The following is a 27,680-nucleotide window of genomic DNA, read 5'->3' as shown; positions in this document are numbered from 1 at the left end:
ATGGATACCGCTATGTGTGTTTGCTCTCCATGTTGTACCTGGCAGAGATGTTGTCCGCGGCTGTGCTCCTGTCTCTGCTGCAAGTTCCTCTTCACCTCGGAGCGGAACTGCACGTGCTTCCCCTGCCCTTACAAAGACGAGCGCAACTGCCAGTGCTGCCACTGCACCTGCTCCGAGAACCCCAACTGCCACTGGTGCTGCTGCTCCTGGGCCAACGACCCCAACTGCAAGTGCTGCTGCACGGCCAGCAGCAACCTCAAGTGCTACTACTACGAGAGTCGCTGCTGCCGCAATGCCACCATCACCTTCCGCAAGGGCCGCCTCCGGAGCATCCGCACCTCGTAAGTGCTGCACGCCCGACACGGGCCACCGTGACTCTGGACACCTGGGGAGTGCCCCACAAACTGGGGGCACAAGGCAGGCCAGCCACCCCGCCCCAAGTCCACCTCCTTATCTGAAAAGGAGAGGCCAACAACTTGCTAGCAATCAACTCTAGTTTAGCTGCTCAGTCATGTCCGACTCTTTGAAACCCCATGGACTGTAGTCCCAGGCTTCTCTGTCCATGGGATTTCCCAGACAAGAATACTGGAGTGGGTTGCCATTTCTAGGGGATCTTCTCCACCTAGGGATCCAACCCATGTCTCCTGCATTGGCAGGTGGATTCTTTACCATCTAGCCACGAGGGAAGTCCTAGTTACACTTTGTCACGGTACAAATATATCACATGGTCTTTGTATGGTGACAGATGGTAGCTAGATGTCGGCGGTGATCATTTGGAAATGTACAGAAATATCAAATCACTATGTTGTGTAACAGGATCTAACATAGTGTTGAGGGTCAGTTACACTTCAAAAAGAAACAAACACAGGAAAAGAGTAGATGTATGGTTATCAGAAGCAGAAGGTGGGGCTGTGGCATTGGATGAAGGCAGTCAAAAGATACAAACTTCCAGTTATAAGATAGATAGGTACCATATGTAAAATAGATCACCAGTGGGAGTTTGGCGTATGACGCAGGGAACCCAAAGCCGGTGTGCTCTGTGACAACCCGGATGGATGGGGCGGGGACAGAAGTGGAAGGGGGGGTTCAGGAGGGAGGGGCACATCTATACCTATGGCTGATTCATGTTGATGTATGGCAGAGGCCATCACAATACTGTAAAGTTATTATCCTCCAATTAAAATAAAATAAAATTTTACAAAAGATACGTACTAGGGATATCATATACAAGAGGAGGAACATAATTAATGCTTCTGTCAGTTATATATGAAAGTTGTTAGGAGAATAACTCCTAAGAGTTCTTAGCACAAGAAAAATTTTTAATTTTTTTTCCATTTGTTTAATTTTTATCTGTTGGAGAAGATGGATAGTCACTAAATTTACTGTGATAATCACTTCTTGATGTTTGTAAATCAAATCATTATGTTCTACACCTTAAACTTATACATTGTTAAATGTCAACTACATTTCAATGAAACTAGAAGGTGAAAGAAGAGCTAAAAAATACTACAAATAATCTGTTTTGTACTTAATGTAACAATAAAAATATATATTGAATGATTTTATTATTTTAAATACTTTTGTTTGCATTTCAAAATGTAGCAATAAAAATGACTTACACCTCAAAAAAGACTTTTGTAGCAATGATGTGTAGGTGCCCCTAAACAGTCACTAACCAGTAGAGACCTGAGTTCCAAACCAAGCCCCACCCCATATGAGTGCTGAGCTCTCCTGAACTCCACCTCTCTCACCTTTACAAAATATTAATAGCTGATGCTTAGTGCAAAAACAACTTGCCAGGACCCATGTGCATGACCCCAGATAATCCCTGCCCCATGGCCACTACACCTATGAGGAAACTGAGCATTTAAGACATTGAATGACCCAAGATCACACCACTAGTAAGATGTAGTCAGAATTTGAACCCAGAGCTTGTGTGCTTAAATTAAAATTAAATTGAAATGCTGTCTTTCAAAATGCAGAGTATGGTACCTGCAGTGATTCAGGGGGTATGAGGATTAATATCGTTTTGAAATCTGTTATGTGATATAAAAATATAAATTGCTCTTCCTCTTCCTCCTCTGAACCCTTCATATCTGCAACACTTCTTGGAAAAGCAATAGCTTCCACAGGCTGCTTTTGACCCTATAGCCTGAGTAAATACCCCAAATGGCTGTGAACTCCTGCCAGCCTTCTCTTTGTTCCTAACCAGATGTCATAGCATTAAGAGTCTCAATTACTCACTTAGAGCATTAACCCGCTGTGTCAGGCACTGAACATCCTCTTCCTGCTCTGACCACAGCAGTCTATGTCACTTTGTCTGGGGTGGCAGAGACAAACTTCTTACAGGAGAAAGACCAAAACTCAGCCCTCTAGGACAACAGCATTCGGAAAGGCAGAAAGATGGGAGGCAGGCTGGAAGCCTTTTAAGGCTGGAAGAACAATCTTGTGAGCAAAAGTTCAGTGAATTCAGGGAAGGATATGCTCTCTCTCACAGGTCAGCACTTAGTAGATGCTTTGTAAAGGTTACTCTCAACTCACGTCTTGTGATTTTTGCATGAGTAGAGAACCCAGGGGTTCTCAACGCAAGTCCTGAAGGTCTAAGGAACAGAAAGTAGCTTCTACCCCCTCTCTCCTCTCAACTGCCCCATTTTCTGCAAATCAGCAATGGAGCATCTTGGAGTCATTCCAACAAGAGGGGGATGACATTGGTCTTTTGACTTGGGGATCTTTAAAAACTACTGATACCTGGCCCCCACCCCCAGACATTCTGATTTCATTGGCTTGGGGTAGGACCTGGACATCAGGATTTGAAAAGCCCCACCCCTACCCCCAGATGATGCTACAGTGCAGAATGGCCTGGAGGGAACAAGAAGGGAAGCCAGGAGACTTGCAGGTGATATGATGGGAACCCAAGTACAAAAGGAACAAGCCTAAATCTGGGTGCAGGCAGTCATTGTACAGAGGAGTAGAGGCCATTATCTCAACAAGAAGACAAGGCTGCTTGGCTTGGTAACTGTTTTGGCAGGAATGATGGTCACCGAATGCCCATGTCCAGGCCTGAGGCTTTCTGATGATGGTCAGAGATGCTACCACAAGTGTCAGGCGGCTTGTGCTGGGTACACTGAGACATATTCCTTCCATTTGGCCTCCCTCCTGGTGTCTGATCCCAGCCTCCCCTGTTCTTCATCACTGTTTCCTGCTCAGCATCTTCCTCATCCCACCTCACTCTGAGCTCATTCATCTCTCCTTGCCTTACTCATCTCCTTTTCCCACTTTCATTTTCACCTCCATGCCAGCTCCCTGGGCCATTAACACCTGTCTCCTCACCGTGTTCTCTTTCCCTCTTCCACCAACACCCTTGTCTCTCCCTCTCTCTTTCTGAATTCTCTTGCTATTTTTCTTTATATTACACCCTGATTCTCAGAGTCCCACCTTATCAAACTGGAGTAGTCAATCCAGCTGCCATTTGTAAAACTAGCCTGCTTCTCCAGGTGACCCCTTCAGGACCTGGGCAGGAGAAAGCAGAGAGGCTGGGAAAGCAGAGAAGGAATGAGACTGAAAATATTGAGGCTAGCAGGCTTGGACACCAGCATCCAAATCTCCAAGAGAGAACTTCCCAGGTGCCCAAGTCTCCATAAGGACACTGTCACCAAAGCGCCACTCCATTCCAGCGTGTTTGGGCATCACACTTGACTGTCTGGGCTCTGACACCTAAGGGAAGGGGGAAGAGGGAAGAAGCCAGGGGCATATAAGGACTGCAAGAAGGCAAAAGTTAAAAAAAAAAAAAACACAGGCACAATGTCAAATTCAACTCCCAGGCATCACTAATACAGAGGATAAGAGAGATAGGAATAGTCACAAATTAAGTATCTTATCATACTTCCATCTAATTCACTTATTCTCACAAACTGCTTCTGCCCTGATTGTAGTTTCTTAGCATAGGCCCTTGAGTTTTACAAGTATGCACTTACTTCATCCACAGTTCTTACAATATGTGAAATCAGCCTCTGATATTAGATAAAGGTTCAACAGACACATACATACAGTAGAAATATACACTTCTTACAGACTTGACCATTGTCTTTCTCTGCTGAGGACATGGGCTGGCTAGGAGCAGAATGAAGTCATTACAGCGCACATTTATTGAATGCTTACTGTGTCCAGGCAGTTAAGCACTTACCATGGATTATCCCATGGAGACTTTAAAATCCTCATGAAGGAAGTAGTATTGTGAGCTTTGATTTATAGAGGAGGAAGCTGAGGGTGAGAGAGGTGATGACACATCTCAATGGTGCAACTCTAAAGCAGTGCATTCCATCATGTGCGACCTTAAGGGGGCTTCTACCCCCTTAAGCTGCAGTTGTGGTCTGATCATTAGAACACTCAAGTTCTGGGCTTGGCTGGGAGACTGACCGCCTGGTGTCCTGGGAAGAACACTTTGCCCATCTCTGTGTTCCCTCTCACACATAACGATAATAATGATGCCAGTGCCCTCCAGGTAAAACCCATGAAGAACACACCTGTAGCTGAAGGAGACTGAATTTACTGTCCCACTGAAACAAGAGAGAGATACACCATGAGCAAGTGTGAGTTGTCTCAGTAGGAAGGCATCACTAAGTTATTACAGGATTTATGCTCATGGTAGGTGAGGACACAGGGGTAAATCTCCGACTGGGTATCTTAATAAATCTTGCATAGAAGATGGAAATAACTGGGTTGAACCTGTTATTGGTTAAAAAAAAAAAAAAGCAGCAGTCACTGCTTTTAATCAGGACAGGGGATGTTTGGCGATTTTTGTGGTTTGGACAATGTTCTTGCTTCTGAGTTCAAACATGAGGAAGTGATTTGTTTCTGCTTTGCTTCACCACAGTCCCAGAATGGTCTGCTGAGGGTGTTCTGTGATATTGTCTATGGCCAACAGAATCCCAGTACCCAGCTGAAAGTGCCTGCCTCTCTGGGCTGTTTTTCTCTTGCTCAAAAATAACAAGCAGTTGCGTATCAGGTACAGCATTCCAGGGACTGCTCAAAGGCCATCCAGGTTCTCAGTTCCATTTTAAGTTTCTCAAGAAGCCCCATCGAGTGATTCTATAATGAGGAAACAGGCAGACAGAGGTTAATTCACTTAAATGCGTGAGCCCAGCTAAAGGATAGTGGAGGCGGCTTTAGAACCAGGTTTGCCGGGCAACCCATGCTCCTCCCCATCACACCGCGCTGCGACTCAGTGATGCACCTGTTCCTTCCGAGAGGGAGAAACGGAGGCCGCCTCCTGAGTTCGCACGTTTGCTTCTCCTTGCAGCTCCAAGACGGCGCTGCGCATCGGGAGCAGCGACACGCAGCTGGAGGAGGTGAAGATGCTGCCGACGGCCAACAGCACTCTGGTCAGCCACCTGTCGTGCCCCATCTGCGGCCGCCTGCGCCTGCACTCCTTCATGCTGCCCTGCCACCACAGCCTGTGTGAGAAGTGCCTGCGGCGGCTGCAGAAGCAGGCCGAGGTCACCGAGAACTTCTTCATCCTCATCTGCCCGGTGTGCAGCCGCTCGCACTGCATGCCCTACAGCCACAAGATGCAGCTGCCCGAGAACTATCTGCGCGGCCGCCTCACCAAGCGCTACATGCAGCAGCACGGCTACCTCAAGTGGCGCTTCGACCGCTCCAGCGGGCCCATCGTCTGCCAGGTCTGCCGCAGCCAGCGCGTTGCCTACAAGCGCTGCCTCACCTGCCGCCTCAATCTGTGCAACGAGTGCCTCAAGACTTTCCATTCGGACGTGGCCATGCAGGACCACGTGTTCGTGGATACCAGCACGGAGGACCAGGACGAGAAGATCTGCATCCACCACCCGTCCAGCCGCATCATCGAGTACTGCCGCAACGACAACGAGCTGCTCTGCGGCTTCTGTAAGACCGCCCTCCACAACGGCCACGACACCATCAGCCTCATCGACGCCTGCTCGGAGAGGGCTGCCGCGCTCTTCAGCGCCATCGCCAAGTTCAAAGCAGGTCCTGATCCCTTTTTCTCCCTCCGCTACTCCTAGTCCAGGAACTGATGGGGAGGGTGATTTGGGAGGATCTGTTTAACAGAGTCTTCGCTCCACCTGGTGGAGGGGTCCAAGCCCTTGGAGACACTGAGCCAGTCTGCACATCAGTGGTCTGGTATTCACAACCAGTGGCCTTGGTTTTCTCAGCTGGAAAATGGTGATAATAGTGTTACCCAATGCAAGCTCATGTGCCCAGCGCACAGTGAGGCCAAACAAACCAACGAAATGTTGGAGTTTGGAACAGAGAAAGGTTTATTGAAGGGTCATGCAAGGAGACAGGTGGCTCCTGCCCCACCCAACTCCCGAGTTCTCCAAAGGGTTTCAGCAAAGCACTTTTCTAAAGGCAGAGTAAGGGAGGGGCAAGGTTGGGTGCTGCAAACTTCTCTGTGTCTGTATCCTTTGTTCTTGCAACTGTCCACCTAGATCAGGTCACCATGTTCTTGCAAGCCTGCAACGAAACAAATGTTATTCTCTGTTCCGCAACTTTTAGTCTCTATATGAATGGACTCTTGAAGATCCCAGTCTTCAGAATAGGCTGTCATGTATATTTCAGGCTACAGGCACTATTCTTTTACAAAATGTGCAGAGTCATCAGGACTAAACACAGGTTAACAAAACACAAAACGAAAGGAACAGGTCTAATATGGAGTCAGATTTGTTCTTCCCTGTTACAATAGTAATAACTCCTTGCGAGGATTAAGTGAATTACTCTATTTAAAACATGTAAAAACAGATCTCACACATAGTAAATGCATTAAGATTCCATAATCTTGGTTATAATTTTCATGACCTTGGGCTTCATATTGCTCTTTGGAGAATGAAGGAACTTCATCCTGTAGTATTCTGAAGTTCTGTGAGCCTGTCTAATATGTTTTGTCCTTAAGATGGATTTCTTGCAGTATTTTCCCAATTTGAAGGGGAAAAGAATTAAGTGATGTTGAGAGTTACTTCGATTTTCAATTTCCCCCAAAGCTGCAAGCAGTAAAGTAAATGAACTGGTAGCAAATACCCAGAAATAGCCAATAATATTCTAGTCCACAGCTTGCTATTCCTCTGCATACCTGCTCATGGTATATGTAAATACTACACATACCATAGTTATAGTTTCTATAAGGGAAACTGACTTAAGTTCTCATGATGGAACCCAGTACAACAGATATCAGGAAAGAGCCCAATAATTTCCGTGTGTATATCCACCAGTGTAGACAAGAAGATCTCATTGACTCTTTTAGGCCCTTTTATCAGTGGGAATAGCTTCCTTGAACAGAAGCCTACTTTACCCAAGCCTTTCAGAATAATTGTCTAATCTTTTCAATAATCTTATAGTACAGGCATGAAAATTCCCTCCATGGATAAGACAATTGGGATTCCAAGAAGAAATTGGCACAAGGCCCCTCGTAAATGGTGACCTAGTCTCTCTGAGTCCAAGACTTGTGTTAATTCCACAGCACTCACTTGACAACCTACTCTGCTAAACAGTGGCCAGAATCTAAAGACAGAGAGATTGAAAAACAGCAGCGACCACCGCCACCACCTGTGGCCTTTTCCTCTAAGTGGCGGCCTAGAGTCAAGTGACCAGGATGCCCCAGATCAGCCTAGCTCCTCCGCTAGTGTCCATAGAAGCATGTCTGAACAGATGACAAGGGGGGCAGCTTTCCCCTGAACTGCACAGAAAGGTTCCATTGGACAGAGACGTGGGTCAGAGACAGACTTTGCTAATTATGCCTCTCAGGACCTCTCACCATCTTACTTCAGGAACACCTTGATTTCTCAATTGCTCCATGCCTAGAAACATGGATTGTCAATGGACATTTATTAAGTTTGGGAACAGCACCAGGGAAGCCCTTATATTAAAGAAATCCTACAGGAGCCATGCTGCCAGGCCAATGGAAGCCCCACTTGTTCCTACAGGGATTTTTTTCAGGTGGGACTCATGGCCTGAGCTTGACTGGATTCTCCAGAGCCTCGGTTTAGGGAAGGGGATGCTGCATGTAACCTGCTATGGGCCTCATGCAATCATAGAAAGCCTGGGTCTTTAACAAAGTCATGCTGGGATCATTTTCTCAAAGTCCAGGACACCTGGAAAACCAGACAATGAGGGGACATCGCTACAAATTCCAGTTAGCCCAGCCATTGGGAAGGGCCCACCTTTGTGGCATATCCATTCAGGTATAGGGAAAAATTGAGCCTGTCCATCCTTGTTAAAAAAAATTTCTTTTAAAACCAGGGCTCAAACTTATTCTTAAGGACGCAATTCATTTTCAGGAAGGTGCTGTAAATCTGCATTGTTAACAGATCCACATAATTTAAAATCAGGTGATCTGAAAACACACTTTGAGAAGCTCTGGGCTCTGAAGGGAAGGTTCAGTTTGGGTTGATGCTGTGCAGTGTCTGGCTGCTCACTGGCACCAGTGGGAAGCTTTACTAACATCTGATATATGTATCCTGTCCCCATAGAGGTATAGTCTAAATAATAAGGATTTTTCAAAACTCCCATGTAATTCTAATGTGACACCAGTGTTGCGAACCACTGGCTTAAAGGGAGCTCAGAAGTTTAGTGCCTTGCCACTCAAAGTGTGATCCAAGTCGAGCAGCATGGGAATCACTTGGGATCCTATTAGAAATGCAGAGCCCCAGGTCCCACCCTCATCAGAATCTGCAGTTTTAATAAGACCCCCTGAAGTTTCCCTGGATTAGATTCTAAATCTAGCTGCAGACAGTCTCACCTGGATTCCTAAGCCTCAGTTCAGCCTGATTCACTGAGCAGGTAAAGTTAAGAGATTTCTTTCTTTTTTTTAAGTTTCCCGGGTGATTCTGGTGCTCACAGAGAGCTGAGAAGGGCAAGTGGGGCAATTAAAAACATAAGGCTCTGGAGTTAGGCAAATAGAATTAGGGACAGGCCCTGGTTTCTACTTGCTGTGTGACACTAGACAGTCGTTTAACCTCTCTGAGCCTTAGTGGCCTCTATAAATGGAAATGATGTCTTCCTCATAGGAAGTTATATGCAGTGTATAATAATATATGGATATGATTCAAGGTGTGATACACGATAATGTATGGATTGGATCTATAGTAAATGTTTAATAAATAGTAATTAATTAAATACAGTGCCTGAAAGAGACCTTGCTCTGAATTTGTTCTAAGAAGAGGTCTTGCAAAACCGCATTTGGGGGGGGGGGTGGGGGAGGGGTACTGCTTCTGGTCTCTCCTCTCTTTTCTCCTCTCCTGATAACCCCCCTTCCCCCTTATCGGGACATTTTTATCTTGTCTCTCTGGACTCTGCTCTACAGATACCTAACTAATCCCTAATAAAGCAAGGAATTTCCTATACAAATATCTTTAACAGTAAGTAACTGCTGAAGAGTCAAAGGAATCAGTGCATCATTAAGTGGAATTTCTGGGGCCCTAAGTCACAAGCAGAGCTTGCATGTGGGGATGGCAGGGAGCATTTCTCAGCACCACTGCAATCACATCCTGATAGTCCCCTGTTCAGCCCCTTATCTATATTGCCTCTCCATCCACCCTTCTGAGCCAGTGTGAGGAAGGAGGTGGGCAGAGGAAATGAGGGCTTCAGAAAGTAGACCAGGAAGCAACACTGTTGACATTCACCCTGAAGATGTTAGAAAACACAACAGAATGGCTTACACTCAACAAACACCTTTCTAGCACCTCTACATATCCTAGTCATGGTGGTAACCAAGACAGTCGTCATCCTGTTCTCACAGTCTGCCAGAACCCTAGGGTTTAATGCACATCATTGTCACAAAGGCCACCACCCACAGAGATCCAACTTACTATGGATCCAGGACCATGTTACCAACCAAGATTTGGTCACCCCCACGGCTGAGTAAAATCTGGAAAGGATTATAGCCCATCAATTCACTGCAGAGTCAGCCTTCCCTGGAGAGGACCTTACATCCAGAATAGGCCACAGAAGGCTGACCTGTATTCAAATTGCTGTCTAACGCCTAAAACCCTGTAAAGCCAATGAAGTTGCCATTTCACAGACAGAGGTGGGCCACATGCTCACCCTGCCCTGGCATCCTCCACACTGCAGTATCACTGGGTTTGTGCATTCCTAGAGCATCAGTGGCCTCTCATACTCATATCTGTATCCCTAGAGCTTAGAAAAGTATATGATGTGGAATAAGGTGTCCCATAAATGGTTGTTGAATGGTTGAGTGGACTTAAAATCCAAATGCCATGTCAAGGCTGCAGGATGAACTTGGTTTTCCTTGACTTGTAACAGCAGACCCTTTCTGGAAAGGAAGTGGGAAGTGGGGTAGGCAAGACAGGGAGTCCAGCTGAACCCAAGGGAGTGAAAGCCCCCAGCAAAGGAAAAGGACATGTCAAAGAGAAGCCACAGTGAAGGGGGACTTTGCTGACTTGCCACTATTGTCTAGGGCTGGGTTTTGGTGAACAAGACAAAGCAATATTTAGAAGTAGTCATCAGAAATTTATTTCTTCTCCCACCCCTGCAAAAGCTTAGGCTTTCACATAGGGAAAATCCATCACTTTGTGACATCACCTCTTCTCACGTCCAACTTGCCAACAGGTAAAGTTGAGTGAAGACTAATATCAAGGATGGCCTTGAACTTCCACCTTTAGACCCAAGGCTGTAAGAATTATTAGATAGAAGTATGCCAGGGAAGGCTGGCTGTCATACCTAAGGGAAATATTAGACAAAGAGGAAGAGAAGGGTGTGTGGAGAGGGGCCAGAGTCACTTTACAAACCTATGCTAGCATCTTTAAGCCCAGCAACAAGTGGTTTTCCTCCCTTTCCACCCACTTCTTTGGAGCCCAAGTTAGTATGCTCCAGTTTGCCACTGGCTTTGATATCTGGGGAACTGAAAAATTTAACTGAAGTAACTAACTTGATTGTTTTGCAGTCCGCTATGAAATTGATAATGACCTCATGGAATTCAATATTTTAAAAAACAGCTTTAAAGCTGACAAGGAGGTAAAGCGGAAAGAGATCAGAAATGGATTTCTCAAGCTGCGCAGCATTCTCCAGGAGAAAGAGAAAACGATCATGGAGCAGATAGAGAATCTGGAGGTGTCCAGGCAAAAGGAAATTGAAAAGTATGTGTACGTCACTACCATGAAGGTGAACGAAATGGATGGCCTGATTGCCTACTCCAAGGAGGCGCTGAAGGAGACAGGCCAAGTGGCATTCCTGCAGTCAGCCAAGATCCTGGTGGACCAGATCGAGGATGGCATCCAGAGCACTTATAGGCCCGACCCACAGCTCCGGCTACACTCCTTGAACTGCATGCCCTTGGACTTTGCTGAGCTCTCCAGTGCCATTCACGACCTCTTCCCCACAGGACCCAAGAAGGTGTGTTCCTCTGGGGACTCCCTGCCATCCCCCTACCCCCTGCAGTCAGAAATGATGATTGCCAGGAAGGTCACTTTCAGCACCCACAGCTTCAACAACCAGCAGATATACCAGCGAAGCTCCTCCTTATTGTCCTTCAATGCCCCTGGCTGTGAGAAGACCAAGATAGGTCTGGAAGCCTATGGGCGAGCCCAGTCAGCTGCACCTGCCAAGCCCACAGACGGCCTCTACACCTACTGGAGCACAGGGGTAGAAAACCAGCCTGTGCAGAATAGCAATAGCTTCCACAACTGGTACTCATTCAATGATAGCTCTGTGCAGACTCCAGGCCCAATTGTTATCTACCAGACTCTGGTGTATCCAAGAGCTGCCAAGGTAAGAAAGGCTCTGGGCCCTGTAGGAAAGATGGGAGGGTGTGAGCTATGGCATGGAGGTGGGTAGTCAGGAAAGTTTGCACTTAGTTCATTGACCACTAGGATCTGGTCACTCAGATCTGTTCCTCTGGACTCTGTGTGGTCAGCCCATTCAAAAGGGATAAGTTCCTGAAATCTTAAGAGCCCGAGATTGGCTTAAACCAAACATATATTTAACTCATAGCCAGAAATGCATCTGAAAGCCCCAATTCCACTTCAAAGGCAGCTTCTCTATTGAAAGAGACTGCAACTTTGGAACCAAAGTAATTTGAAGAGACTGCTTGAAGAGAATAATATTTCCCAAAGGAAAGCCTGTAACAATAGAAAGAGAACAGAAATTGGAATTAGAAAAGCAGCCTCCATGATCTATCAGCTGTGATTCCTCTAAATTGCTACTTTTTCTAAAGAAAATATTTAAACTCTTCATGATTTGGAAAGATTAGAAGGTAATCCCCAGTGGAATTCCAGTTCTTATCTCCTGAGATTCAGCTTTTAGTGAGGGGAGGGTATGTATCTCTCACAGACCTCTACAATTGCCATCACTCAGCATCAAAGGATATGACTCTTCCTTGACCTTCTTGGCCTAACATGAACAGAACAAATAGCCCATCTCTTAACATTCCTTTCAAATCTAGCTGATTGAATCTAAATTGAATAGTTTATATAATGTTCTATTAGCATCCAGGGAGGAAAAAAATGTATTCTATGAGAGCATATCTTGCCTCCTCTTGGGACCATTAGAGGGACAATTCCCAAGCCAACCCATGACCTGCTTCCATGTAGCAGAATCCACCTTCTGTCCTCATGATCTGAGAGCACTCACAAAGACACTTAACGTCCTTAAAGCCTAAACTAGTGGTTCTCAAACATTAACGTGCACTGGGAATCTTGTTAAATACAGAGTCTGCTTCAGTGGGTCTCAGTGGGGCCTGAGATTCTGCACTTCTAACAGACTTCCAGATGTTGGCATTGCTGCCAATTAGCAGACCACACTTCAGTATCAAAGGATCTAGAAACAAGAAAATTAAAGGGAGACACTGACCAAGCCTTACTTTTTTATTCTCCTGAAACATCATAATCTATGTTTTGGCATTTATAATTGACTCCAAGAATGACCTTATGTTGCAAGGTAGAACATACAGAACATATCCTCCCATGGGCTGTCAGACACTGCAAATGTATCTCTGCCCTTCACATAGCAGGTACCCACAATGAAGCAGCTGAATCTACACTTCCAAACGATACTAGATCAGCAACACCTGCAATGTACGTGAGATTGCATCAGGGATTGCATTAGGTCTCATCTCCACGCAACTCAGACCACTTGAGAGGTTGGCAAGATCTAGCTCTGGATGGGAGAAGGCAATGGCACCCCACTCCAGTACTCTTGCCTGGAAAATCCCATGGATGGAGGAGCCTGGTAGGCTGCAGTCCATGGGGTCTCTAGGAGTCAGACATGACTGAGCAACTTCCCTTTCACTTTTCACTTTCATGCATCAGAGAAGGAAATGGCAACCCACTCCAGTGTTCTTGCCTGGAGAATCCCAGGAATGGTGGAGCCTGATGGGCTGCCATCTATGGGGGTCGCACAAAGTCAGACACGACTGAAGCGACTTAGTAGTAGTAGTAGTAGCTCTGGATGGGAACGACTGGTGATGTCTGCCCTATACTTGGGCTTGAAGAACAGTCTCCCTGGGCCCCTTGGGATTAACACACCCTTGATGAATTCAAGAAAGGAACGTACATAGGAAAACTCAGTGAAGTCACTGACTCTCGAAATAGGACACCTAAACCTACTGCCAGACGGAGGCATTTGGTGTAAAAATATCATTTTTTTTCAATATTTTCACCTGAATAGGTGAAGTACACCTATTTCAGGATCATGGGGTATAGTTCACACAGGAATCGTAGTGCTCAGTGATACAGAAGTTGAAACCAGTATTGGCAGCTCTCTTAAGTGATGATTGACTAACAGTTCTCTTTTGTTTGGGGATATTTGTTTTTGTTTTTTTGAATTTAATTGGACTATAGTTGATTGACAACGATTTTTCAGTTTCAGATGTACAGCAGAGTGATCCTGTTACAAATATACATACATGCACCCTTTGTCAGATCCTTTTTCCTATAGGTTATTATAGAATACCGAATACAGTTCCCTGTGCTACATAGTAGGTCCTTATTGGTTATCTATTTTATATACAGTAGTGCGTGTGTGCTAATCCCAAGCTCCTAATTTATTCCTCCAGCCGCTCACATTTCTCCTTTGGTAACCTTAAATTTATTGTCTCCTTTTGGCACAGGAAATACTCTTTAAGTTAGTCTTATGAGTTGTCACTATGTATCTTAAAAGTCTTAAAGAGATTTTTTTTTATAAAAACTCCATTTTATTTCTAGAAATCCCCCCTGAGGAAATGATTAAAAATGTGATGAAGATCCATGCCCCAAAGCGTTCAATGCATCATTATGAGAGCATAAAATTAGAGCCAACCTAACTGTTCAGCTATAGAAGGACCAAATCATTTATGGGGCAATTATTAAAATGGTGCTTTACTGAATTTTTAACGATATAGGGACATATATAAAATGCAATGCGTGGAAAAAAGCAGGAATTCAAGCAATATAATCCAAATTACATACATTTTTGTGTTCGTGTGCATTCTGAAATTGGAAATAAATAATAATGAATTATTAACTGAACTCTGAGATTATGAGATGTTTATTTTCTTTCTTTCTTATACTTTTTATGTGTTTTCCAAGTTTATATTTAAAATGAGTACATTTTGATAATCAAAAAATTTTTTAAAACTTTATACATTTATATGACTTATTAATAAACCAGGCTTTTTACACTTTTAAAAGTGTAAATATATAAAAATAATTATAAAGTAATCATGCAAATTCATAGCAACTTTAAAATATGTATACTTATAAGAGTAGTTATAAATTTATTTTATACACAACAACATTTTTATATTTTTAATTGATAGATATTTGCTTTACAATGTTGGTTGATTTCTGCCATACAGCAGCATGAATCAGCTATAAGTATACATACATCTCCTCCCTCTTGAACCCCCCTCCCACCCCAACCTTCATCCTACCCCTCTAGGTCATCACAGAGCAACTGGGCTGAGCTCCCTGTACACACAATAACACTTAACTTTATGAAAATTTAAATAAAGTATGCAATGTCTGTTTAAAAATACAGCTATTATAAAATATTTATATGTCAGACACAATCTACTAATTAACATTTGTTAATATTTCTCTTCCCAAGAGTTGATATTTTATGCTTTAAGTATGAAAATATGTTCTCCATTACTTGGATGAGTCATTTCACCTCTTTGGGACTCTTTCGTGTATAAATGAAGGGTTGAAATATATACACTTTTCAACTTCTAGTTGAAATTGCTAAATGTAACCTTTCTGAGCTCCACTGTAAAATGCCTGCATGCATGGTCAGTCACTCAGCTGTGTCCGACTCTACAACCCCATGGGCTATAGCCCTCCAGGCTCCTCTGTCCATGGAATTTTCCAGGCAAGAATACTGGAGTGGGTTGCCATTTCCTACTCCAGGGGTTCTTCCTGACCCAGGGATTGAACGCACATCTCTTGTGTCTCCTGCATTGGTAGGCAGGCTTTTTACCACAGCACCACCTGGGAAGCCCCCCACTGTAAAATGGGATAATAAAATCTCCCTCCAAGGAAGTTGTGAGGACCACATGAGTCAGGCCATGTCTGACACAGAATCTGATGCATAACAGGTGTTCAGTAAATGGTAGACACTTTGGTTAGTGGTGTTCAGAGGGCAAGATCACCTTCATGTTGACTGACAGGAACAGAAGCCAGAGGAGCATCCATCTGTTCTTAAAATGCATGATAAACATCATGTCAGGACTCATCACCCAACCCTTCAAGACTGTTGCACAAGGTCTTCAGCAGCTAGAGGGGCTGAGTCACTTTAAACTTACCCGATGGGGTCAATAACACAGATCTTCAAGGAAAAGAAAACTGCATGGTGTCTGCTAATACCCCACTAACACATCCACTTCTTCCTAGGTTTATTGGACATGCCCAACAGAAGATGTGGACTCTTTTGAGATGGAATTCTATGAACTTACTACTTCCCCTCCTAACAATGTGCGGACAGAGCTCTGTGGACAAATTCGGGACATAATGCAGCAGAATCTGGAGCTACACAACCTGACCCCCAACACCGAGTACCTGTTTAAAGTGCGAGCCATCAATGATAACGGTCCCGGGCAGTGGAGTGACATTTGCAAGGTACTGTACACGTTACTTCTCAGACAGATGTTCTTGATCCACTTTGGATGCAGCTGTCAGGATGATCGTGAGATCATGGAACTCACCCTGTGACAGGCCCCTCTACTCCCAAAAAACTTGCTACTCAAGGACACAGAGAGGGCCCCTGGCCTCAACCAACTTTGCCAATGAGGCCTGAGAATCGTCACTTCCGTCTGATTCAGAAAACATTCGTGCCAGGTATCAGGTTAGGATGTAGAGATTCCAAGGAAAATAAGACATAATTCTTGCCTTCAAGGAGCTCAAGGTCTAGAAAAATAATCTTGGTGTAAGAAGGACCAAAAAAGTGACACATTAGCCCCAGTGGTGTCTCAAGCAAAGATAGTGTATCAGATTTAACCAATATAAATACAGGACGCATGCAATGAATAAATTTTTTAGTGTTAGTTATCCTATGCTGTATTTAGGAAATACTTACACTAAAAAATGTATTTGTTGTGTATCTGGAAGTCAAGGAGTTGCCAGTGAGCAAGCCAGGAAGGACTCCCAAAAAGGAAGGGATAAGATTATTTCTATCTTTTTTTGTGATGCAAGGCTGGTTCTTCCTTGTATCTCCAGGGGAAATACATTCAGGGGCATAATTTTATTGATAATCAAAAGAGAAAGGGAAGAAATATGCCAAGACTGCCTAGAACTATCTTACTGTACAACCATGATGGTGCTCTTAGGAATCAGAGTAAATTATATCTTAATCAGAGATTCTTTAGAAGTAAAGAGAATAAAGCCATTCCTTTTGACTTTTGAAAAGAGAAATTTATAGTACAGAGAGAGAGGACTTTCATGAGACCACTTCCACCTGAGACACACACCTGATATGCAAGAAAACTGACAAGTCATCAGTTTTTCTCAGTCTCCCCATCAATATCTCTCGTTCTACTCCCTCCACACGCACCCTTCTTCCATCTCTGCTTCTGTCCAAATCTGCACCACAGTTAGCTAGCCCATCATTTCTCCTCCCCTAAATTCAGCTTGCATATGGTTTTGGAGGTTTGTCGTGCAATCTGTGTGTGACCAACACAGTCTGACTAGCTCCGTGCCCTTGGACTCTGGTCAAACATTTGCAGAAGAGAATCTGACTGGTTGCTACCTCTAGTGATAAAAGGAAGTGGGAGGTAGGGTGGGGCAGGATTGTGCTGTTGCTTATTACACTAGAAGCAAGTCTCCTGGGGGGTGGGGGCCCTCTACTCCACCCCGATGTGCTGTTTCTGGAGCACAGCACCCCTATGCATCCCCTGCCCCTCCACGGAGGTCAGATACTCACATGGGAAGGCAGAGTGAGTGATGAGAAAGTCGCCTGCTTGCTCCCCTTGTTAGACCCCAGCCAGCTATCCTGTGAGTCAATTGCCCCACAGCCCAGTTCTTGCTGGTACCCTTCTCTCCAGAGCAAAGAACACCCTCTGCTGCTGCCACATTTGACAGCATGTCCTTTTGACTATGGATTTTTCCTTCAATCCAATTCCATCTGCCTTCTCATTTTTTAGAATTCCTCTGAAATGTCTTGCCCATGAAGGGCACTCAGTGCTGTTATTTGTTTTTTGGGTTTTTTTTATACATGTATCTTAAGTCATTTTTAGATGCAAGGGACAAAGATGTGGGTGGAGAGACCAAAGAGTGTCAGCCTTCCTTAGGCAGATATTTTGTCATCCCTCTTACAGTCTGAACTGCTTGAAAACAAAATTCACATTTAATTCATCTTTCTTTCTCCCACAATGCTTACCAAAGCACTGTGCATAGAGCAGGTTCTTAATGGTTATTGAATGAATACACGAGTGAAAATGTGACCAACCAAATAAATATATGAACAAATGTCTACATCAAAGAGCAAGGAAAGAAACTGATATGTAAAATTAATAATTGCAAACTACTGTAAAAGGCCTGAAAGTTGTTATGTGCTATTTTACAATCAATTGAGAAGCAACATCCCCCTGAAACTGTTTATGTCAAGCATTTGCACTCCTTATAAAGGAAGAAAACTCATTCCAGTTTCTTTTCTTTTTAACACAGCTTCTAAATAAGCAGAGCACTAATTAATGAGCTTTTCTAGAAGCTTCATTTTTATCTGACTCACAGAGCTGCAATATAGATTTTTCCTTCAGAAGTAATTCTTCCTCCTTCTTTGTGATTATATTAGCATTCCAGGGGAAACTCAGCTTTCCTTAACATTTGTCATGATTTGCATAAGTAAAGGCTTCAATAGCAAATGAAAATAAGATGGTGTGTTTGAATGACATTTATAAAGCTTCATAAAAGTAATGACTTCAGCTCTTTCCTATAAAATCGGAATATTTTTCCTTCGGCATCAGTACTTTGCAGGTATTCCTGAAAGGTTTCATTTAAAATGCCATAACGAGGCAGCAGAATCATTTCTTATCCAAAATGCAATATTCCCATCCTTTTGTTAAGGAAGTGAAATAACACCTTTTATATTTGATTTTCATAGACTGTGGCTTGTTGATTTTATTTTTTAGGGATTTTATTTGCAGCCTAATACATGAAGCATGAAAATTAACTTTAACACTTTTTAAAGGTCTCATTCATTGCAGACTGACTCTGTGTCCAACACTGTATATTCATTATCAGTGATCATCCCAATCGCTCAAAGGCAGGGAGTTACTGCCTCCAGTTTACAGAAGAGGAAACTGAAGCTCAGACAGGGAAATTGACTGGCCTCATGTAACTTGAAGGAGTTGAGTGGGAACCTAGGTTTCATCCAAGGCAGGAGTTCTTCGTCCCATGCAGTGAAGTCTGGGCAGGGTGGGCTCAGCCTTGGGGACCTGGCCTCACACTCTGGAAGGGTGCCATCCAAACAACAGCAGTGAGTGGGACTTTTTGTACAAAGCAAAATCATACATCGGAAAGAGTTCTGGGCTTGAGCAGTGTACCTGGGTCCAAGCCCCAAGTCCACTAGGCAGCCCAGTCAGTGAGGACAGACATCATGCTGGCCTTGCTCACCCCTCTTGGCCCCTAGTTCCCAGGTGAGAGCTCCTAACATCCAAGAGCTTCACTGACGTGTGAGAAGGAATGGAGACGTGGTTTTGGATCAATCATGTACTCTGTGGGCTCTGTCCCTCCTCCTGCTCTTCCTCTAGACTTCAGTGCCCCTAATGACCACTGCCCCCGTTCTCACCCCATTGTCTCCCTCTGACTTCAGATCTCCAGGGAAGTCTTCAAACTTCTGGGAAGTCTTTCCATGACAAATCTAACTTTTCCCCTGTGCCTTGGTTTCCTATTGCTGCTGTAACAAATTGGTGGCTTAAACAATACAAATTTCCCTCTTAACTCACAGTTCTGGGGATCAGATATCTAAGGTGTGAGCAGGGCTATGTGATTTCTAGAGGCTCCAGGGGAAAATTCATTTCCTCGCCTTTCTGGGCTTCAAGCAGCTGCCATGTTCTTCGGCTCATGGCCTCTTCCTCTATTTTCAATGCCAGCAACTTTAGGCTGAGTCCTCACGTCATCCTCTTTCTGGTTCCCTTCTGCCTCTCCCTCTTCAACTCTGAAGGACTCTTGTGGCCACATTGGATCCGCTTGATGATTCAGTATAATCCCTCTATCTTTTTTTTTTTTTAATAGTTATTTGGCTGCACTGGGTCTTAGCGGCTGCACATGAGCTCTTCAGTCTTTGCTGCGGTACACAGGCTCTTTAGTTGCAACATGTGGGATCTCGTTCCCTGGCCAGGGATCGAACCCAGGCCCCTGCATTGACAGCACGGAGTCTTAGCCACTGGACCACCAGGAAGTCCTTAATCTCCCTATCTTAAAACCAGCTGACTAGCAACCTTAGTCCCCCTTTGCCATGTAACAGGGCTTTCCTGGTGGTTCAGACGGTAAAGAACCTGCCTGGATTGTGGGAGACCTGGCTTCAATCCCTGGGTTGGGAAGATCCCCTGGAGGAGGGCATGGCAACCCACTCCAGTATTCTTGCCTGGAGAATCCCAGGGACAGAGGAGCCTGGCGGGCTACAGTCCATGGGGTCACAGAGAGTCGGACATGACTGAGCAACTGAGCACACACAGCAGAGCCGTGTCACATGATGTTCACAGGCTCCTGGGATTTGGCCGTGGGCATCTTTGCAGGGAGCTTTATTCTACCTGGGCTTCCCTGGTGGCTCAGAGGTTAAAGCATCTGCCTGGAATGCGGGAGACCCAGGTTCGATCCCTGGGTCGGGAAGATTCCCTGGAAAAGGAAATGGCAATCCACTCCAGTACTCTTGCCTGGAGAATCCCATGGAGGGAGGAGCCTGGTGGGCTACAGTCCATGGGGTCACAGAGTCGGACGCAACTGAGCGACTTCACTTTCACTTTATTCTGCCTACCACAATCTGACATAAACCAGATGTCCCAGATGACATCAAGTCTGAGGACAGATATTCAGGCCCCAGAATAATCACAAACCGGTACTGTTCTGTGTCATTCCCTATAGTTCTCAAGGAAATGCAGCAATCCCTGTCCCCAACCATACTCTCAAAGTCCTTCTCAGGCTGTACTGGGTCCCGCCCCTCACTGTGCCTCACGTGTGCTCAGGAAGTGGTCCTGCCAGCTACCCTGAGTATCCACAGCGCTGCTTCCTTCCTGCTCAGGCTGCTCTTAGGCTGGAAGTCCAGCTCCAGACCAGGGCTACCTCGCCTTCCTGGACATGTTCAGTTTCACAAAAGCCTCCTTCTGGTTTTCCTTCCGTCCCTACCGCAGACACCCTGCCTTAGGGTAACACATACATATTCAGGGGCTGGGTTTAGAGGATAATTTGAGTGACCAACACTAGTACACATTCGAAATAACTACCCCGAAGCTACCCTCTCACTCACCCACGTGCTCACAGTGACTCCATGCCCTGAAATGAAGTTGAAGTGGTTTACATGCTCTGTCTCCTTAGAATTCATTATTTTCCAAAGGGCCCCTTGATGGTTCCTGTAAATATAACCTTATTGGTCCCTTCCTATTTTCCCTGCCAATAAGTTAGAACCCTGGAATGAGTATAATTTAGGCTCAGACCTGATCTATCATTTTTTAACCTCACACACAGAAGGTGGAATTAGTCAGACACCTCAATCCATGGTCCATTACCAACATGGGTCTATTTAAGGCCCTTTTCTTTTTGTTTGTTTCACTTTTTTGTATTAGGGGGTGCTTTTGTTCTTGAGAGTTATGTTTTATTGGGCAAAAAATCATAGGACTTCAAGCCCTTTCTTATTTATGTATTTAATTCCTTTTGTGACTATTCCTCCCTAAATACCCATTCCAGTATGTTTTCTGTGCATCTTGTTGCTTTTATGTATGCTTACATGGTGTGTATCATTTTGAATGTCTTATTAATTTGAACAAACGTCATGGTGTTACATAACTTACTGTGTCTTACCTTTTTACTCTGAACACTGATTTTATGAACCACCCATGTTGTTGGGCACATTTAGCCCCTAACTCCTAACACTGGCCCATCCTTTACAATGAGCTGGTGTTCACCACATTATACCTGTTTACTCAGCAGAATAGACACTCGGGTGACCTCCAATAATGCTCGGTGAACAGCCTTATTCATGGGTGGGATAGGGAAGTGAGACTTCCTCTGGGACATTTTATTAGTTTACTAGGGTCAGACTCGACTGAGAGACTTCACTTTCACTTTTCACTTTCATGTATTGGAGAAGGCAATGGCAACCCACTCCAGTGTTCTTGCCTGGAGAATCCCAGGGATGGCGTAGCCTGGTGGGCTGCTGTCTATGGGGTCGCACAGAGTCGGACATGACTGAAGCAACTTAGCAGCAGCAGCAGCAGGGTTGTCACATTAAATGTTACTGACTAGTTGGTTTAAACAACAGAAATGTATTGTCTCACTGTTCTGGAAGCCAGGAGTCCAAGATCAAGGTATCGGAGGGTCTGGCTTCTTCCGAGACCCTTCCCCATGGTTTCAAGATGTCTACTTTCTCCCCACCTTCTCCCTGTGAGAAAAGACTCACAGGGTCTTTTCTCATGCAAGTGCACCTCAGGTGTGTCTCTGTGTGTCCAGACTTCCTCTTCTTACAAGGACAGTCACTTTGGATTTGTTGTTGTTCAGTCACTAAGCCATGTCTGACTCTCTGTGACCCCAAGGACTGTAGCACACCAGGCTTCCCTGTCCTTCACTATCTACTGCAATTTGCTCAAACTCATGTCCATTGATTCAGTGATGCTATGTAACCATCTCATCCTCTGCCTTCTCCTCTCCACCCCCTTCTCCTCCTGCCTTCAGTCTCTGCCAGCATCAGGGTCTTTTCCAGTGAGTCAGCTCTTCGCATCGGGTACCCAAAATATTGGAGCTTCAGCTTCAGCATCAGTACTTCCAATGAGTATTCAGAGTTGATTTCCCTCAGGATTGACTGGTTTGATCTCCTTGCTGTCCAAGGAACTCTCAAGAGTCTTTTCCAGCACCACAATTCAAAAGTATCAATTATTTGGCATTCGACCTTCTTTATGGTCCAACTCTCAATGTCTGAACATGACTACTGGAAAAACAATAGTTTTGACTATATGGACCTTTGTCAGCAAAGTGATGCCTTTGCTTTTTAATACACTGTCTAGGTTTGTTAAGACCCTCCATAATGATGTCATTTTAACTTAATCAACTATTTGAAAGCCCTGTCTCTAAATGCATCACATTCTGAAATACTGGGAATAGAACTTCAACATAAAATTTTTCAAAAGACACAATTCAGCCCTTATCAGACATATACCATGAGTGAAATTGCTAGGGATAGAGTGTGTGTGTACTTGATCTGACTGGATGCATGTACATTCCATAAGGAGTGAACGAGGGTCCCTATATTCTAGACCCCACCTAACCCATTACCATTTTGCTAGCCCAATAGGTAGAAAGTGCTGTCTCCTTATTATTTAAAATTTCATTTCATATGCTTGTTTTCAGGATTCCTTCTTCTGCAGATAGCCTGCTAAATATCATGTACTCATTCTTCCATTGCATTTTTCCTTTTCTAGATGATTTGCAGTATGACCTTATATATTCTAGATCATGCTTTTAGATACTGCCAGTATCTTCTCAGTTCTGACATTTGTCTACTAACTTTGTTCATTGTGTATTTCATGAAACAGCAGAAATCTTCCGTTCTGATGTGATCAGTGTCACCACTTATTGTTTTCATGGTTCGACCTTTCGAAGTTCTGTTTAAAAAGTCCTTAAGAAGGCTTATATCACAAAGGTAGTCTTCCACATATTTTATTAACTTTAGTTTCACCTTTGACATTTAGGACTCTAATCCATCCAGAGTTCACCTTTGCGTGTAGTGCTAGGTATGTGTGTTCTACTTTTTTGGGCATTGAATGGGCCAGTTTTCCCAATATCATCTACCTAGCAATATCCTCTCCATTAGACTACACAAAGGATGCCACTTTGATTTGGTATTAAATTGCCATATATTCAGAGGCATTTCTCTGAGCCCTCTGTTGTATTCCATTGGTCTGTTTGCTCTTATGTCAATACCACACTACTTTATTGTTGATTTCAGTTTTGTGTTATGTCTCAATGAACTGCTAAGGTAAGTCTCCCTATTGTCCTTCTTTCTTTTTTAAGGTCTACTTAGTTAATCATAGAAATGCGTTCCTTTACATGAAGCATGAAAACTAATGCTTTTTAAAGGTCTCATTTATTGAAGGCCAACTCCATTTTGGAGTAAGTACATTGAATTCCTAAAAAAAAAGAAAGAAAGGAAAGAGAAAACAAGTAGAATTCAGGTGGTGAGGCGTTGAGTCTCTACTTTGGAGACAATATTTTTGTCATAGTTCTGATTTTTGTTCAAATCACCTCCTGTGTGCTTTACTAAGGTTTTAAAATTCTTCTTGTAGAGGTACTACATGTTTCTGGTTAAACTATATATTTTACAGACTTAGTTTATATTATTATTGTTATTTTTATTTAATTATATTTTCTAATGTATTGCTGGCTTAGAAAAAGAAAAACTACTGTGTTGATAGGTTAATCATGATTCCAGCAATCTCAATAATCTCTCATTATTCTGAGAGTCTATCTGTTGATTCTGCTTTTTTTCCCAAGCATAAGATCATATCAGCTATAAATAATGATAGTTTTATCTCTTTCCTTGCAATTCTTGAACATTCATTGATTTCTTTTTCTTTCCTTATACCTTTGGCCAGGGCTAGGAGTCCTGTAGAAATGGCAACTGTAAGAGTCGATGTCCTTGTCTTATTCTTAATCTTAATGTTTTTGCATTGAACCCTGATGGTTTTTTATTTAGTTTTTGTGATGTATAATCTTTCTTAAGTTAAGGAAAGTTCTTTCTACTTTTAAATTTTTGAGAGCTTATGCAACTTTATAATTTTTTATATCATTGAAGATAATCGTGATTTTTCTCCTTTAGGCATTAATGAAATAAATCACATTAATTTTTCTGATGTTAAACTCTACTTTAATTCATGAAATAAACCCTCTATGATCATGATGCATTGTTTTTATAATATACTTGGTTTTAGTTAGCTCATATTGCATCTATGATCATATACGAACTGGACCTATACTGTTTTGCTTATGTGGCTTTATCTGCTTCTGGAACCAATATTTTACTAGCTTGATAAAATGAGCTAGGAAACTATTGTGCTTTTTCTATTTTCTAAAAGTACTCTTTTTCGAAAGTTTGATGGAGTTGATTTGGAAAGCCATCTGAGGTTTTGGGTCAGGGGAAGGCCTATCAGCTATCATTTCAGTGTCTTTAGTATCTCAAGTTCTCTTCTCTGTTGCTTCTGTCCTGTTTCATCTGATCCTCTTGTTCATAGACACACCTCAGTCCCCACTGCCCCATTCACATGTGATACTCAGGCTTTGTCTCTGAAGATCCTGTCCTTTAAGATAGAGCTTAAATCCCCTATTTCTATGAGTCAATTCTCAACCTGTCACAACACTGTTATTTCTTCCTCATTCCCCCCAATAGCTCTGTGTGTATATCTTACACATTTATATAACCCTTATCAGGGTTATCTCCACGTATTATTTCCATTTTTATCTAGGAATGGGTAATCTAACACCATACATAGAATCTTTATCTTGCATGAAGCCCTGTTTTCTCTAAAACTAAAAATAAATTTTGTAAAACTAGACAGCATAATGGTAATAGTGTCTATTTTTTGTCCTTTCCCCTTGAATACAAACATAAAAATCTTTATATAGACAGACTTTGTGCTTTGTACAAACATTGCTCTTCACAATCCAAACTGCACCCTCACTCTACCTCCCCCATGAGTCCTGATCCATCGAGACTAAGCTCATTGATCCTGTGTGCTGTCTATCACACCCGGATTTTGACCTCACTCCCTAAATGCCTTCTCAGTAAATGTGTATTGGGAAGGAACAGAAATGCCACCAGGGCAAGATTTGGCTAAGTCCCTCATGCTCAAGGTAAGGCATAGAGCTCCACATCTAAGCTCAGTCAGTGAGACTTCTAGGAAAGTCCTGCTACCCAATGCAAGCTGCATTTTCTAGGGAGCACTGACTATGCACTGTGGTCAGGGATGGTATGAAGCATCAAAGAGAAGCAATTGGCAGATGTACAAATTATGGTTCTATTCACCTTTCATTCAATTTTCTAAGACACTTCTCTGTACCATATCCAATGTTGGCAATACAGAGATGAAAGACTGTCATTGCCTCCACATCCCAATCAAGGTGCCCACACTCTGGGAAGAAAATGAAACACACTCACTGAAATGTACAAATGATAAGAGCTGTGACAGAAACAATTTCCATGGGTTGGGTGGGGAGCACCCTGGGGCTACTTTCTGGTGAAGCCCACCTGGGTCACAACCTCAACACAACAATCAGCACTCAGTCCCATGAGCTGCCTTAAAGAAGTGGGACCTTCTCTGTGAAATCCCAAACCCACCACATACTAGCTCTGAGACTTTAGGAAATCTACCTGGTTCTTCTGAGCCTCAGTTTCTTCATCTTCGAAATGGAATCAATGGCACCTGCCTCACGTGATTGTTGGCATGAGGAGCTCATCAGATAATGTGTGTAGTGTCTGGCCCACTGCAGAGGCCAGGCTTCTGGGAGCTGTTGTGCCCCTTGTGGTTGGTGCCAGGGCTCTCTGCTTCTGATTGCAGGTGGTAACACCAGATGGGCGTGGAAAGAACCGAGCTAAGTGGGGCCTGCTGAAGAATATCCAGACTGCCCTCCAGAAACGCTTCTGAGCAGCCCCGCAGAGCAGGCAGCAACCTCAGAGATGCAACACAAAATAGACGCACAGAGACACACACATATGTAAAAGTATTTTTCTCACCACATTCTTCAGTGAGGTGGTAGACAATATTCCCTGGACTTCTGAGCCATTTCAGCAGGAGTCTACTAAGAGCTAATAAAAGGAAATGCCTGATGTCTTGGCTTGCTGTTTGCTCATTAAATTGAAACTAAGATACAAAACAGTCAGCAAGTCAGTATGTTTTATTATCTCAGGTCTAACCCTAGGCTCAGAATTCTGTAGTGTTTCGTGGGAGGCAGCATTGGTTAAAAAAAAGTCACTCTTTGTGAAGTCAAGTCCCTGGGTGAGCATTCTGATCCTGGCCTAAGTAGTTCTAGTTACTAGAACTAATGTTTGGGCAAATCACTGATGGATGGGGAGGCAGGAGACGTAGGAGACACAGGTTTGATCTCGGGTAGGGAAGATTCCCTGGAATAGGAAATGGCAACCCACTCCAGTATTCTTGCCTGGAAAATTTCATGGACAGAGGAGCCTGGCAGGCTACAGTCTATGGGGTCACAAAGAGTCAGACATGACTAAGCACACAGCACATATGAACATATGCCTATCACTCCCTTCCGATTCAGTCTGTTTTAATATGAAAAAGCCAATATTGTTAGAATGCACTTCCTAATTATTGGGCCTGGACTTGCCTTCCCATAAATTTAACCCTATGGCATGCCTCAGAACCAAAAGAATGCGAGTGCTCCCTCTTCTCTCCACTCCTTCTGGTCCCCAGAGCAAAGGAGGAGCAGTAGAATGCCTGGTGGAAGGCCCCCCTACAGTTCTTTGAAGTAAGGCAGTAAAGAATGGCAGAGTTGTGTGTCAGCTCCAACCTCGCTGAACTTGGCCAGGCCCTTCAGACAACGTGAAGCCTCCAGAGTTTCTTGCCTGACAAGGACCCATGCCTGGAATGACCCTCTCCTGAACTGCACCCAATTGCTGGTTAGAAGACAGCACCAGTCTTATAGGCCCCAGCTCAACCACTTCCTTCAGGAAGTCTTTGCTGAATCTCCAGGTGGTCTAATTTGGGATGATACCTCCTTTTTTCCCTGGGTTCTCACTAAACACAGAGCACTTCTTCCCCACCCCTCCCCCACAGAGTCGTCTATTCCAGTCCATGATGCTCAGAAGCACTCATTGGTCCCTGGTCTCTAGGGCAGGGGCAGCATCTCATTTATTCTGTTCCAATGGCTGATTTAGTGAAGCTCACATTAGTACCAGGACAGAGGAACTAGTGTTGGAAGACAGGTGCACAGAATGACCCTCCTCTGAACCCCACCCCCCACACGTTAAATTGCACTGTGAGGGTCTATACACAGAAGTGGGAGGGG

At 43.9% G+C, this 27,680-nt stretch overlaps 1 protein-coding gene and 1 non-coding gene across 2 annotated transcripts; both read left to right on the top strand.

Moving 5' to 3' along the window:
• TRIM42 (tripartite motif containing 42) lies at positions 1-26,299 on the top strand. Its single transcript, XM_068984697.1, has 5 exons — positions 1-341; positions 5,300-6,000; positions 10,928-11,751; positions 15,849-16,073; positions 26,213-26,299. The coding sequence occupies exons 1-5, from the start codon at positions 1-3 to the stop codon at positions 26,297-26,299; spliced, it is 2,178 nt and encodes a 725-aa protein (XP_068840798.1).
• Positions 20,211-20,282, top strand: TRNAS-GGA (transfer RNA serine (anticodon GGA)). Its single transcript has one exon. It is a non-coding gene; the product is annotated as a tRNA-Ser (tRNA).
• Positions 26,300-27,680: the final 1,381 nt, after the last annotated feature.

The sequence above is a fragment of the Capricornis sumatraensis genome, chromosome 1 (assembly GCF_032405125.1).
Source record: "Capricornis sumatraensis isolate serow.1 chromosome 1, serow.2, whole genome shotgun sequence".
NCBI classification, from domain to species: domain Eukaryota; kingdom Metazoa; phylum Chordata; class Mammalia; order Artiodactyla; family Bovidae; genus Capricornis; species Capricornis sumatraensis.
This window is presented reverse-complemented; position numbering and strand designations above follow the sequence as displayed.